This window comes from Pan paniscus, chromosome 18 (assembly GCF_029289425.2).
Source record: "Pan paniscus chromosome 18, NHGRI_mPanPan1-v2.0_pri, whole genome shotgun sequence".
NCBI lineage: Eukaryota > Metazoa > Chordata > Mammalia > Primates > Hominidae > Pan > Pan paniscus.
In genome coordinates this window covers 56,901,728-56,917,443 of record NC_073267.2, presented here as the reverse complement: position 1 = coordinate 56,917,443, position 15,716 = coordinate 56,901,728, and the positions used below count along the sequence as shown (strand labels likewise).

The 15,716-nt window shown below is 39.1% G+C and overlaps 2 protein-coding genes across 5 annotated transcripts in view; one reads left to right on the top strand and one right to left on the bottom strand.

Annotated features, from left to right (window-relative positions):
- The window catches only part of PHKB (phosphorylase kinase regulatory subunit beta), a 240,443-nt gene extending 237,378 nt beyond the window's left edge, over positions 1–3,065 (bottom strand). Inside the window, exons 1-2 of one of the 4 annotated variants that reach the window (XM_008973202.5) lie at positions 2,929–3,065; positions 376–470 (exon numbers count right to left, since the gene is read on the bottom strand). In XM_008973202.5, the coding sequence (XP_008971450.3) occupies positions 376–430 (55 nt within the window). In that variant the 5' untranslated portion in view covers positions 431–470; positions 2,929–3,065. Of the gene's footprint in view, positions 1–375; positions 488–2,928 lie in introns of all 4 variants that reach the window. The other 3 variants (XM_003819794.6, XM_008973201.6, XM_003819795.7) reach the window with 3 other exon arrangements.
- Positions 3,066–3,150: 85 nt separating this feature from the next.
- The window catches only part of ITFG1 (integrin alpha FG-GAP repeat containing 1), a 302,379-nt gene continuing 289,813 nt past the window's right edge, over positions 3,151–15,716 (top strand). The window contains exons 1-5 of the mRNA XM_003819828.5: positions 3,151–3,518; positions 5,184–5,256; positions 10,214–10,359; positions 11,578–11,635; positions 12,898–12,972. Of these exons, the coding sequence (XP_003819876.3) occupies positions 3,311–3,518; positions 5,184–5,256; positions 10,214–10,359; positions 11,578–11,635; positions 12,898–12,972 (560 nt within the window). The 5' untranslated portion in view covers positions 3,151–3,310. The remainder of the gene's footprint in view (positions 3,519–5,183; positions 5,257–10,213; positions 10,360–11,577; positions 11,636–12,897; positions 12,973–15,716) is intronic.

Sequence of the window (15,716 nt, the reverse complement as noted above, 5' to 3'; positions counted from 1 at the left end):
TAAGTGGGATGTTGACCAAAATTTCCTAATTTGTAGAAGTTACTTCCATTGTGGCAAGAAGAAAAAAATCATTTAAGAAATATGCTATGTGCACATTTGACAATGGGAGCTCCCAGACACTAAGGAACTGCCTCTGCTTGCAAATATCGGGGCAGGCACTCCACTCTCTTTCCTTTTCACATCCCACATGAGAAGAACACAATAGGCCACATTCAAAACACAATGCAAAGTTAAACAAAACACCAGCCGGGTACTCAGGCCTGGGCCCACCAAAGAAGAAATAAAGACATAATGATATCTTATAGTGAAATCAACCTTCAGAAACAAAGGTATTTAAAATTACCAAGTGACCCTTTTGGGGTCTACAACACTTACCAGACCTTAAGAAAGCGGAAGACGGAGAGACGACTGCATCAGGTGAGCAGGCCATTTCAAATTGTTGGCTCTAATCATAAGCGTCGCAGGCTAAGCTATAGCAATTTTAAAACTGTTTAGTAAAGGTTAGAAGCAATCAGTGTTAAATTAATTGAAAGCAGCGTGAGCAGTTATTAACATGATGCAGTATGCAACAAAGGCAGTAACTGAGGATCATTATAATTTTATTTTCTCTTTTATGACTTGAAAATGTGATTTTCTTTGCTTTGATAAATTACACTTGCTCATATGGATGAGGCAGAAACTATATAATATCCACTTATTAAACATTACATAAAAGTAGTATCCTCTGTTGTGCAGTGAAGTAATTATGCTACTATGTAACAATGCTCAGAACTCTGTGGGGAGGACTCTATACTAGAGTCAGGTTAGTCAAGTGTCTAACAAAGCTCCATTTATATATTCTTCTAAAAGTAACAAACAGAATCAAGTTGATTGCTTTTAATGATACAGGAAGTTATTAACTCGAGTTATTAACTTTATCCTCTGTACTTCATATACTTATAAGAATCTGAAACCTCAAATTTAACTATTAATTTGGAGGAATAACTTCAAGTGGTATCTCTTTACTACTATGATGTAAACATACAGGAACACTCAACATTGATACTATGCACTTTGCACATAAAAGTGGATTTAAATAACTGCACTCAACAACAGTTAACACTAGAATTTTTTTTCTCAGCTAAGAAAAGAGAAGTAAGGTTTTCAAAGCTTACTGTTATGACATGCATTTCAGAGGAAACAAAGACTGACGAAGAAAATCAACTCTATGAGCTTATGAAAGTTAAAGAGAAATGTTGCAAAAATATATGTTGGGGGCAGTACTCAGGTCCCTGTAAGAAAACTCCAGTTACTCTCTTTGTTCAGACATAACCAATCCAATAACACTTTTTATATCCAGATAGCCACATCATTAGTAGCCAACTCAGTATTTCTATATCACACAAAAACAATTTAAGAAAAAGTGTGAAACAAATACGTGACTATTCCAAGTCACTTTATTGATTCTTAGTAGTACTAAGGACTACTTTTTGAAAAAATTATCTCATACTTCATAGATGGTAATTTTACTATAACCCTAAGTATATAAAGCTGAACTTTTTGTAAGGTATAAAAAAACAGAGTGTTGGGTGTATGATTTCTGAAATTAGATTTTCAGAAATTAGATTTACTTTCTCCAAAAAAAAAAAGAAGTCAGTGTGCACAACAGACAACTAAGAACTTCATAAATAGGAAAAGCCCAAAACGTAAGGAGAACATATTAGGTGAGAAAATAATTTCTTTTTTTTTTTTTTTTTGAGACGGAGTCTCACTCTGTCGCCCACGCTGGATTGCAGTGGTGCGACCTCCACTCACTGCAGCCTCCGCCTCCCAGGTTCAAGCAATTCTCCTGCCTCAGACTCCCGAGTAGCTGGGGTTACAGGCGCCCGCCACCACGCCCAGGTAATTTTTGTATTTTTAGTAGAGATGAGGTTTTACCAGGTTGGCCAGGCTGGTCTCGAACTCCTGACCTCAGGTGATCCGCCCGCCTCGGCCTCCCAAAGTGCTGGGATTACAGGCGTGAGCCACCGCGCCCGTCCGAAAATAATTTCTTAATATCAATGCAAGTGCAAAGTTAATTTTCCTAGCTAACACCTTTCACACCCGCCCCCCAATAATGACATAGTTCGTCAATTCTTTAAAAGGGAAGCTCCTTAGCTGAAAACCTGCATTCCGCCTTTCGCCTTTCCTGTTTAAGTGCATGCCTTTTGTTCAAGATTATATCCAGCCAACCAGGAATACGGTAAGTTTTAATAACGCCACAAGTCATGACGTTGCAATTTGAACAAGTCAGTTCGGGACACTTGGAACTGTTAAAACTGCCTGCAAGGCACCTTCTGACCTCTATGCTTTCGGGTTTGGAAACCACACAACCTGGGGCCACTTAAGGAGCCCTTTTCTTTCTGAGCCCTAACTATACTCTTCAAGATCTGAGGCCTAGTCTCCTTCAGTTTCTGCTAGACAGATGACAGGTCTACTGCTTAGAACCTGTGGGGAATGTAAAAGGGATATAAGACGTAAGGCAAGGAGCCCAGACGCCGGCTTTCTGCAGCCAGATCGTAGTTACATCTGACTTGGTCTGATTAAGCTATCTGACTTTCGCAGAGAACATTCACAGGGAGGACACATTCCCTTTCCCAGGAATGTGCCGCCGCCCGATTTTTAAGTTAGAAGACTCTAAGGGAAGTCCGGACCGCTGCCTACTTTCCGAGTGGGGCTCACAAGCGGAATACAGTTGGGGGCACACACAGAGTGGAGCTGGCTCTGCCACCTAATTTTTAGAGGTGGAGGAAGATATTAGAAACAAGGCCAGGGCCGCCACCTGCTTTCTAAAGAGGAACTCGGGGCACAGGTTCATTCCCAGGGCCCCCACCTGCCTCCCGCCAAGGCGCTTGAGGGGAAGCCCACCCAAGGTACTCGGGTGGGGGGCGGCGCCCCAGCCAGCCAAACCTGAGCGCTTGGTCCGAGCTCTTCGCTCCAAGACCTTCCAGCTCACTTCTGCCGTGAGTCCCGCCGCCCCCGCCATCGCGCTCCGGCCGCCGCCTTGGCCACCGCCCACGGGGCCGCCTGTCAGCAATGCCGGGCCACGCCCCCCCGCACGACACTGTCGGGAGGCGCGCCTGCCGGAAGTGAGCGTGAGGGCGGCTTTCACCCTAGCTCCACTGCTTTTTTAGCGTCGGAAGGGCAGCCCTAGTGGGAGAGAGAAAAAGGAGCCGGCAGCGGCTCTTACGCGTCCCGGGGCTGCGCGCCACTCTCTCGGCCGGTAACGCGGTGCTTTGCGGCTGTCGTCAAGCGCGGCGTTGGGCCGGCGGGCGGGGGCTGAGGGGCTGCCATGGCGGCGGCGGGCCGGCTGCCGAGCTCCTGGGCCCTCTTCTCGCCGCTCCTCGCAGGGCTTGCACTACTGGGAGTCGGGCCGGTCCCAGCGCGGGCGCTGCACAACGTCACGGCCGAGCTCTTTGGGGCCGAGGCCTGGGGCACCCTTGCGGCTTTCGGGGACCTCAACTCCGACAAGCAGACGGATCTCTTCGTGCTGCGGGAAAGTCAGTGCTTGCCGGGCCCTCCCTCTGTTCGCTGTCCGTGTGCCTCTCCCGGTGTTCCCCAAACCCATTGCCGAATGGCCGGTCCTTCTGCATTTCCTGGTCCTTCTCTCCCAGCCCTGTGGCCTTCCCTTTAGCATTCTTAACAGCTTGTCCTTTTGCACCACCCTTTCCAACCCCAGGTTCTGACCCAGCTACCCTACAGTTTGACCTACCCTCAAAAGCCCTGACGGCACCTCAGTTTTGTTCCTAAGAAGTCTGCGGCCTTCACCCAGTCACCTTACCCCCTCCTCCCCATGGAATCACCTGTCTTCCAAAGTGCTTCCTGATTCCTAGGAATCTTTGTAGCTTGCCTCAACGTTCGCTCCCAAGGCCCACTCATTCCTTTCTATTTTGCTTCAGTCTTCCTTCCCCGTTGATGAACATGGAGAGGTGCAACTTGACAATCTCTTCTCATAGGGGGCTTCTTCTTGCCTCCCCACCTACCTAATTCGCCCACCCCTCTCTTTGTCAAGGCCACAGCTTTCTATGAAGCGAATGTACCCTTCCAAGGGCCTAAACACTAAACAGCTCACACAAGCATTTTTCAGGGACCACTGATAAACCTAATGCCTCCTTGGGAAAGCAGTCTCAAACTACAGAAATTTCTCTCTTGAGCTGCCTGTTCTTTCGTGTACTCCTTCCTCATCTTGGTCCTCACCTTAGTGTTCCAAATGTCTACTTTCTTTGCTAACTTGTTCTTGGAAATTCTTTGCTTTGACAATCGTTAAACTAACTTTTTTGTAAATCTTGATGCTGACAGTGGGCATTAGGGGGTCTTAGCGTTCTTGAGTACCTACAGAAGCAGGTGCTGCTTAACGATCAATGCTGTGAAGGAAGGAAGGAAGAGCTGCTCAGAGCTTGCCTGACAGGATCCTGAACCAGACTTCTTGGAGCCCTTGCCGGGATGCAGGAGCCTCTTACAGACCCTGAATATTTTCCCAATCTTTTTGACTCCTCATTTTGCAGTGTACTGCCAAACCTGTTGCTGCTGTGTCCAAACTGGATACAGAGAGTAGCCTTGACTTTAACGATGGCCTGTGTTTGATTAAACAATTCCAAAAGTCTGTCTCAATGAGTGCTAATTGAGCTCCAAGAATGTGTCAGCCTCTGGAGGATGGCCCCATAGGAGGAGGGTCTTGGAGGATTCAGCATTTTCTGCTCACATGCTTAATTATGTCTTTGTCAGATATCTACAATGGGTGTCCCTGCATCCTTGGTGTAATGCATCTGTGTAATGAACCAAACAGCCTTACAAGGGACAGCATTGCTAGATTCGGGGAAGACAAGTCTGGACATGTAGTATAGTTATAAGGCATCTTCTTTATATGGTTCTTTTAAGTCAACCAATCTGACTCCTTGCAGAATCCACTGGCTTCAGTTTCTCTTGATCAGCTGCTTTTTCCCATTTTCATCCTTTCTATTTCTCTGCTACTTTGAACATTGAACTTGTGATATAATGTTAGGCATCTCCATTGGACTAGTGGGACTATGCTTGAGAGGGCAGATAAACTGGAGTAGAATAAAAGTTTTCTTGTTGAGAACAGTGCCCAGAAACCTTCTTGTAACCACTGATTAGATATCTTATCAACAAACATTTTTCTAATATCATATATTTGTTTTCTTTAGGAAATGATGTAATCGTCTTTTTGGCAGACCAGAATGCACCCTATTTTAAACCCAAAGTAAAGGTATCTTTCAAGTAAGTACAAATATGATTATTTTGATAAAACTTTAGTCATTAATGTAATAATGGATATGCAGTAGCTGATTGGTTGTCTTTAAAGTCAGCCTTAGTGTTGGGATGCAAAACCACTATTTGTGAGGTATGAGTAGCAAGTGATTTTTTGGAAAAATAGTGAAAATACCAAAGTTTAAAAATGACTTTAAAGAAATAAATTTGAGTGGATCCAGGTTTGTTTCTATATAAACACCCTTTATTTCCTTGCAATCTCATATCCCTTCTTGAATGTGTCTCATTCTGTGCCTCATCTTGAGGGAGCAGTCACTCACAGTAGTCTCATTGTATTAGCCATGTGTTGTGTTTTGTGGAAGAGGGGCCTATTTTGCAGTGGGGAAGAAGTCAGTGTTCTAATTTTTTTGTTTAATTGACTGATGGTGAGTTTTTAAGGTTGACTTGGAAGGAATTCAAGTTTATCTGAATTTTTAAAATGTTCAAGTAATAGTTATTTTTCTTTTCTGTGGTTGGCATTGCATGAAACAATGACCACTCCCACACCTCTACCTCCATGATAGTGACCCAACACAGTTTTGAAACTACATTCATTTGAAACTACAAACTACATTTGAAGCAAGCATTCGTGGCTGTCTGAATTCAAGCAAGAAGAGATGGGTCAGTGCAGGCCAAAGGGGCAGCTTCCAGAGTCATGGAACTTGAGCTTGACCTTAGTATAAATAAAAAGTTAGGTGAAGACGTTCAACTTGGAAGTTCAATTTTGGGGACAGAGCATTTATAAGAGATAAAAGTAAGAACAGCATGTTATGAAGAGGAGGTAGAAAGATCTGCCTGACAAAAGTGGAAGGTACACTTCGGGGAGTTAAGGACTAAGAACATGAGATAAGAAGGGCAGAATGGGAGCCTTCAGATATAAAAAAGAGTTTGAATGCAGTCCCATTAGAAGAGGGGAATCATCAGGTCCTTGTGCAAAGGAGAGATGATGAAAACAGCATTTTAAATTGATTTACTTGTAAACTATATGCAGAATGAATTGGTTTGTAGAAGATTAAAGACTACTTAGGAAACTGTATTTAAAAAGTCCGTGTGGGCTGATTAGTTCTCAGACTCTACAGTATTTTGAGTAAACTCAAACTCATGTTAAAAAAAAAAATGGCCTTGAACTAGAACTTTGAGGGGAAAGTTATAAATGGATAAACAGGAACTTATTTCCCTTGAGAAGTGTTTTTGGGTAGTGAATGTCAGCATGCTTGGAGTGGGGAAGAAACTGAAGTTGAGTGTATATGAGAAGTGAACTAACTGCATAGAGGTGATTTTTTTTTATTAGAAATTAAGGAAATTTAAAGGATGTAAATGGCATGTGTTCTGATAAGTTAAAACAAATATCCCAATTAATTTTTTTATTAATGCAATGTACTTTCAAAATTTAGAAACTCTTGTTTGTGTTATAATTTAAAATATTTTTCAAAGTAAAAATAACTATTCTTCACCCTTATTCTCCCCCACACCCCTGTTTCTCTCTCAGATGCAACCACTTTTAAAACCTGTAGCTGACTCTTCTAGTGTTTATTACCATATTTTAAAATAAAATTTTACACTAATTTCTTGAATTATCATTTTTAAATATTCATTTCTTGTTTTTTAACTAACATAATTTATCTACATTGTCCCAGTGTAATTAAATCATAATTTTTTGTTAAATTAGTAATCATTGTTTACCTTTTAACCATGTGGTGTCTATGTACTTCAGAACCAAGTAATGTACAGTATTTCTTTTCTTTTTCTTTTTTCTTTTTTTTTTCTTGAGACAGAGTCTCACTCTGTTGCCCAGGCTGGAGTGCCTTGGCATCATCTCAGCTCACTGCAACCTTTGCCTCCCGGGTTCAAGCTATTCTCCCACCTCAGTCTCCCAAGTAGCTGGGATTACAGGTGCCTGCCACCATGCCTAGCTAATTTTTTGTATTTTTAGTAGAGATGGGATTTCACCATGTTGGCCTGGCTGGTCTCGAGCTCCCGACCTCAGGTGATCCACCTGCCTCGGCCTCCCAAAGTGCTGGGACAGTACTTCATTTTTTGTGCAGCTTGCCGTACTGGAATAAATGATTGCTTTTTAAAAAATAGATTGCATAGTTTTCTATGTACATACCCTTAATTTCTTTGCAGATATTCCATCATATCTGCCATATACCTGTCATGCATTTTTGTTTTTCCCATTGGATCCTCTACATTCCTATCCAGTCTGGATTCATTCTCTAGGCCTTTTGTAGACTTACTATGTGGGGAATTTCCCCATGTAAAAAAAGAAATTTCCTCATTTACTTCACGGGGGTGTGTCTTTCCAGAAATTCCTGAGAAAGGATGCCTGATAAGTCCTGTCACATCCAAAAAGTTTTTCTACCCACCCTTTTTTTTTTTTTTTTTTTTTTTTTTTTAGAGACAGTCTCACTCTGTTTCCCAGGCTGGAGTGCAGTGGCACAAGCTCAGCTCACTGGAACTTCCACCTCCCTGGTTCTAGCAATTCTCCTGCCTCAGCCTCCTGAGTAGCTGGGACTACAGATGCACAACACCAGCGAATTTTTTAGTATCTTAGTAGAGACAGGGTTTCACCGTGTTGCCCGGGCTGGTGTCAAAACTCCTGAGCTCAGGCAATCCACCTGCCTTGGCCTCCCAAAGTGCTAGGATTGCGGGCATGAGCCACCGCGCCTGGCATCTACCCACTCTTAAAAGTTTGGTTAGCTTATTGTGTTCTAGCTTCATGGGTTGCAGTTTTAAAATTCAACCCTCTTCTTTCTCCTAATCTTTTAAATGTAAATTGTTTTAATTTTGGAAGCTATTGGAGTGTCTTCTTTTTCTATTTTGTTCTGATTTCATGATGATGTGCCTTGGTATAGATTTGTTTTTTGATAAAGACAGGGTCTTTCTCTGTCACCCAGGTGAAAAAGCAGTGCAGTCACACAATCATAGCTCACTGTAGGCACATAATCCTGGGCTCAATCTGTCCTCCCACCTTCGCCTCCCAAAGTGCTGCAATTACAGGAATGATTATTCTTTACTTATTATGCTAGGCATTATGTGGGCCCTTTCAAGCTAGAGGCCTCTATCCTTGGGGGCTTTTTGAAATACTCTTACATTATTAAATATTTCTTTGAAAAATTTTTTTGGTTGTCTCTTTTAGGAATTTCTATCAGTTGATTATTAGTCTGCCTGGGTTCATCCTTTATTCCTTTATCTTATCTGTTTCTTATTTTTATCATTTAGTTTTGTTTTATTTTCCTTTGCAGGAGGTTTTCTCAACTTTCTCTTTTAAATTCTAAGTCCTTTTTTTTTTTTTTGGTGGGGGATGGAGTCTTGCTCTGTTGCCCAGGCTAGATAGAGTGCAATGGTCCAATCTCAGCTCACTGCAATCTCCACCTCTTGGGTTCAAGCAATTCTCCTGCCTCAACCTCCCAAGTAGCTGGGATTAGAGATGCACGCCACCACGCCTGGCTACTTTTTGTATTTTTAATAGTGACAGGGTTTTACAATGTTGGCCAGGCTGGTCTCAAATTCCTGACCTCAAGTGATCCACCCACCTCCACCTCCACCTCCACCTCCCAAAGTGCTGGGATTACAGGCGTGAACCACCGCGCCCAGCCAGGTGTCACATTTTTAATTTCCGAGGTTTTTCTTTTGTTTTCTTACTGATGTTGTCTTTTAGCATACTGTTGTTGGTTTGTTTGTTTTTTTTTTATAGACAGACTTTTTTCTCTTTTCTCAAGTGTAATTTTGAAGTTTTCTTTTGTTGCATTAGTTCTGTTTTCTTCAGATTCCTTATTGCTATTTGTTTTAGCTCTCTTTAATAGTCAAAATTTTCTTCAGAAGGCAGGTGTCTACTCACCTTTTCAAGTAAGGTGCAAAAGAAATAATTGGAAATGCATTGCCTAGTGGGACTAGTCTACTATCTTTTGCCCTGCATGTATGTTCTTGACAGACTAACATTCTAGAAATAGGGTAGAGCTGTGGGCAAGGGTTAAATTGTTCCTTTTGTAGACTTTTGGTTAACTGCTGTATCTAGCTTAAGGCCAAAACCTTACCCATTACTGTAATTTAAATCCTCAATTCCTGAGACTTTCCAGAAATACACCACTTGGTTCTTACCTTGCTGAGTGAGAGGGAGAAAGAACTACCACTGATGCATTAAGAAAGTAATTAACTACTGTCTAATTGGAAATTTGCTGTCTTGCTATTTGATCTGAGTAGAATTAAATATAAAATGAATTTAAGGCCTAATTTTTGCTTGGGTCGCTCAGACAATAAGACTGCAGGACGTTAAGCTTTCAAGATTCATATAAATAATTTTAGAATTATTTTGTTAATAAAAATATATCAATACCTATGAAAAGGAAAAAATAACAATATACATATAAAGTTAGATATATATGTTTGGATGCTATATTGATTGCCACGTTTGGTTAAAAAAAATTCCATTCTTAATTTACTAGCTTTCAGAAATAAAATGATTTTTAAATTTTTACTGTAAATTTTGAATTTATGTTAAAATCCAAACTAAATATTTTATAAGTAATATCTTTTAATTGAAAAATCCCAGTGATAATGCTTACTGCTTTAGCAATTATGAGCCTCCATTTGTTAGAAACACCATCCGAATGTCTTGGTGTCCTTGACAAAGGAACTATATAGAAGGGCTATACTAGCCATTGCTTGAACATAATAAACACGTTTTCTCTCGACATATTTCAGATTTGTCTTGTTTCTTGAGACTATTCTGCATTCATTCTGAACTCTTTTTTAGACCAAAGAGGTCTAAATACGTGACGGATGAAAAGATAGGAAAGAGAAGGCAATCAGTCAGTTCTGTTAAGTTTTAAGTTTTTCATTGAAAATATTTTTGTGTGGTAGAAATACAGAATTGTCCTTTTCCATTACAACATGTCTGATATTTGTAAATGCTTGTTTCTTTTAGGAATCACAGTGCATTGATAACAAGTGTAGTCCCTGGGGATTATGATGGAGATTCTCAAATGGATGTCCTTCTGACATATCTTCCCAAAAATTATGCCAAGAGTGAATTAGGAGCTGTTATCTTCTGGGGACAAAATCAAACATTAGGTGAATTTGTTTTAAAAATTTTCAATATTTATCATTGAATATGAAGGTAAATGTAACAAAATATTGTTCTGAAATCAGTTCAAAATACTGTTCTTGGGTGTCAATAATTGTAAAACCTTTTTTCAAAGTTTATTTCCTGATTTTTCTTTTTCAACCCTGAACTGGGTAGGGATCACTTCTACTGACAAACTTCATTCTTACTAGCTTAAAGAGGACAGAGATTTATTAAAGGGTTTTAGTGGCTCACAGAATCATTGAGATGGCTAAAGAATAAACTCTAGGTTGAGCTTTCAGGAGCAATCCCAATATCATCAGAAAAGCTACTGCCTCTTTCCCCTATCAGAAGTGGCTAGTTACACAACTGCTGCCAGAATGATGCTGTGCCTGCAGTGATTCTCACTAGCAAAATGAATGCTGCACCTGGTCTCTTGATACTCCCAAATTCAGTGAGCAGACACAGATAGAAATAGCAGAGAAACAGCCTTTACCTCATTCATGCCTTTAAGACTCACAGTGTATCTGATTGGCAAGGCTTAACTTTTATTCAGCATCTCAGATGCAACAATATCTGGAAAATGCTATTTTTGGTTTCTAGTCTCCTTAGCACAGGAAAGCACAAAAAAGTTGAAGTATGGTTCGAGAGCCAGTCTACCATACCTAGTCACAAATCATCAAGCCTTATCTGAAAAGCCAATTAGTTATACCTAAATAGGCAACTTTGTTCATGGAGCCAAATTTCAGTCATGTTTTCTGCACCATTTGGGAATGTAAACAGTAATCGCAATACATTATATTCATTAAGTCAATAAATATTTACAGAGGGAGTACCATGCAGAAAGCTTGTATATAAGCATGTACATTTTAGAACCAGGAAGTTTTGCATATGTGGCCTTCTTTACACCAAAACCTTGTTAATTGTCAACCTCTCTAGCACTAAATTGTGTAAAGACAAAGACTCAGCTAGCAAATATTTAGATACATACCTCAAAAGGAGGTTATTGTAATGCTAGTCTTCACTGTAGAATGTATTCTCCCAATATTTTGTCTTTGTAAGCTTGATGTTCATTTGAACTAGATTTATAGTATCTCATTAATGATAATAGTTGGAATAAATCAGAGATAAATCTAGAAAAGAGTAGAAGAATATTTTTTCCTAAGTGTAGATATCAAAAGTAATATAAAATGCCTGCTAATTCATAATATATATCTTTTTTGCAGATACTAACAATATGACCATACTCAATAGGACTTTTCAAGATGAGCCACTAATTATGGAGTAAGTATGGGCTTGCTTCCTTTGAAACGATTTTAAACTTAAACATAAAATAAAATCTTCACATAGGAAACTACTTTGCTTAGTAATAAAAATACCAAATTCACTCAGAGGCCTGTACCTTTGATTATATTGTATTTATTTGCCATCAGATAGGACAAAGAAAAATGAAATTTATTATTTTGGAAAGTAGAAGAGATTTGTGTTTTTGTTTCAGTCGCTTCAAATGTGTCCGTTATGGATCTATGCTGTCATTACTGAAAGAATTAAGATACCTGTTTTTGAGTAAAACTGTTATATTTGATATTTAGGATACAGTTTCCTCTAGAAATTTAGAAAGATTCCTATATTAAGGAGAAATTTTTGTTCTTTTTATAATATAACTCCTGCTTTGTGTTATCATTTATATTCTCACTGTAGACTCATGTACCAGCATAATTGATTTAAATAATTGATGTAAATTTGGATTTGCAAATTTCTGACAGCGTATTTTAGTAGAGGTCGAGATCATTCCCGGGACTAGAGCAAAGTTTGGCCACATTCTTGTTTCCAGTACTGTCTTTCTTACAGTTATTAAAATCATACCCATACAGCAGTGTGTCAGTGGCCATTAGAAGTCTGAACTGTAAATCCATGGATTAATCTTCTTAACGGTGCCCCGCTAGATTTCTTTCATAGTTGTGTATTTTTTCATTGTTGTTAAAATATTCAATGGGCAGTATGAAGTTTTATACCAACTAGGATTATTTTTCTAGGTTATTTCTCCTAAGCCCATCTAAGTAAACAAGTTGGCTTAGGATTCTGAAGTAAGTTTCTAGGAATTAGTGCCATATCCTTATCATTCAAGGGTAGTCTAGATAATGCAAAGATTACAGACATACCCAAAATCTCACAAAACGAATTTATTTCTTGCTCTTACTATATGTCCGGTGTGGGTCAACAACAGGCTCTGCTCTGTGCTGTTGCTTAGAGTCAGGCCATCAGAGAGCCCACTGTCTTTGTAGCTAGTCCATCTGAATCACAATGCCTTCTCATTGCCATGGCAAGCCTGGAGAGAGCTGGTGGGGCTGGTAACAGAAATTATACACTTTGGCCTAAAAGTGACACATGTCACTTGTGCTGACATTTGACTTACTACTTATCACCAGATGCTGGCGAGCATTGTAATGTCTACCACACTTCCCAAAAGTTACCGTTTCTTTTAAAGCTAAATTAGAAGTTAGAATTTAAAGAAATAGCTGCTTATTGTTTTAATTTTTTTTCAGTTTCAATGGTGATCTAATTCCTGATATTTTTGGTATCACAAATGAATCCAACCAGCCACAGATACTATTAGGAGGGTGAGTAAATATGATTATAACTATGTAATTAATCGTATATATTGCTGCTACTTTAACCATTGGAGAAAAAATAGCTCATTGGAAATCCTTGTTTTTAAAGATTTTTAAGTGGGCATTTGGTTAATATATATAAGCTTTCTCAAATAGTTTGGATTTGGCCTGCACCTGCTTTCCAAGGGCCAGCTTACTCCTTTTATCTCTTTGAAAAATTAGAGATTGAAACTTTACAGGTCCCCATTTAAATATTGTTTCATTAAATGTTTTTGAAATGGATAGATTTCACGTAAATAGGGAGGATACCTGCAGTCTTGAGTGGATCCTCCCTACCTTAGTACCTTAGTCATGTTAGCTGCTAGACTTTAATTGGTAAGATTTGTTTCTTTCTGTCATTTGTTCAGTGAGCAGTCAATAATGGTCTAGTAATATAAGCACTCCTCTAAGCTCTGGGAACTTGTCAGTGAATACATTATCCTTCACCAGTATGTGTGCTAGGCCTCTCTTACTATCTAAGTATGCAATTCTTAGGGAAAAGTGCCTGGAATCTTGGAATTCCAAGATAGCCATTGTAATTACTCTGGATTTAAATAGAACTGGTCTCGTAGCACAAGAATTCCTGATAGCAAGATACTTTTCATAAGATACCTTCAACCCAGTTAATTTTTTTTCTGTATCTGATAAGGTAAAGTTTAGTTCAAGAGTACAGAACACATTTATTTACTTTTTTGTCTTTCTGAAAGCACAAAGGACCACCCTTATCAATCTGTCTTTCCCAGCTACTTGGAACTCTAGTGACTTTTCTCTTTGTGTTTTATAGAAATAGTTTGTTTTTATGATTCACTTTTGAAATGTGATTTGTAGGTATGCAGAGGAGTAAATTGTGAAAATTTTTAAGGTATTCTGAAGAGACACTTTAACATTTCCTATTACTTTTTCTGGTCTACGGCCATACCACCCTGAACGCGCCCCATCTCTTCTGATCTCGGAAGCTAACCAAGGTCAGACCTGGTTAGTGCTTGGATGGGAGATCCCCTATTACTTTTTCTGTAGGTTTTTAATAAAGAATATGGGCGCTTTGATGCTAGTAATAGTGAACTTTGAAATAATTATTGTGAATCCTGAATGAGAAACCTGTTTTTTTCTCCAAACTTTGAAAAATATCTTGAAGAGAGTCTTGCTTTAGAGACAAATTGGAAGGAGATCCTGATTTGCTTTTGTGGCCGTATCCAAGTGGAATTGAGTGCAGGTGGGGTGCAGGGAAAACACAGTCCACTCCCCACCACCACTCCGCTCCTTCCACAGCAAATGGGGACTGCTCAGAAAACCCTGTCCTTTCTTTTCCTCTCTTCAAAGGCAGACATGTGATTGAGGATGTGATGGTGACTTCTGGCCTGTTTTATTTTGTGGTAACTTCACTTTAGTCAGGGAAATAATTGGAATATCTTTAATCTGATGTAGTTTGACCTTTAGAAATTGAAAGTGAAAAAGCTATTGTTGATAATTCACAAAGTTTTAATAAAACTTCTATTACCTGTACAGATTTTTTACTTAATATGCGAGAAAACTATTTAGAATATTATGGAATAGTGCCATAGCTTCTTTATTTGTTCTTAATTCTATATTAGATTTTTTTTCTCTGCTTCATGAACAAGTTCAGATTTTAAAACATTATGCCTGAAGACATGTCCAACTTTATTTTTTATATGTTATATTCTGGTCCAATATACTAGAGTAATAATACTCTGGTATTTTAGGATATCTGTCATTTGAACCTCAGTTACAAATTAAACAATAGTAGCTAACCATATCTAAGTGATAAGTTTGCATCTAAGATTTGTCCTGATGCCAGTTTGAAGATATATAAGCTGACAGAAATTTGCATTGTTTAGAATGACTGTAGTCTAACAATATCATGGTTCAGACAACAGAAAGCTGAATATGCCTCTGTGGCAGCAAACATTAATATGTTACTAAAATGTGAAAAATACGTTTAAGCAATGTCAGTTTTATAAACAACAGATAAGATATGTACATAGGTGCATAAGTGAAAAAGTCATCAGCATTGACATTTTGGGCTATTCACGTGACCTTGATTGGCAGCCTAATCTTATTTATCAAGAAATCTACCTTTTACAACTTAAATATTATGCTTTATGGATATGCCAAACCCAAGATTATCTTTAATTGAATTTGACCAGCGCTTTGGTTTGGGAAGCATGCAATGATCTTTAAATTCAGTGTGAAATGCTTCTGTAGAATTATAGCAGAAAGCCCTTGCTATAACCTGGCTTAGTGCAGACATGCAAATCTGAGAGAGCACAACCAGTTTGGCTGGACTAAAGGTACAGATGATCAGTCTAAACAGCAGTGGTGATAAGCAGAAGAATTCCTTATAATTGGTACAGTGGGTTATCTAACAGGGACAGGAAGGGCACTCACTGCATCTAATGAGGTTCAGGAGATAATTGAAGTGTGTTAAATGGTCAAAGGTGAGACTTCAGTTTGAGCTTCAACTTCACTTATAATGACTTGAAATAATGTAATAATGTGCCATATTACTTAGAAATAACACCTAGCTATTAAGTGTCACAGCAGCTTCTGCAGTGATGTGACGTTATTGTTAATGAGCATTTTCTATAAGAGGACATTGGAAACTGATGTTGCATACTCATTCAGAATATTGTTTTTAATGTTGAAGTGAAAACACTTGTACCTGTAATTTTAGTCAAAACCAAATATAATGTTGG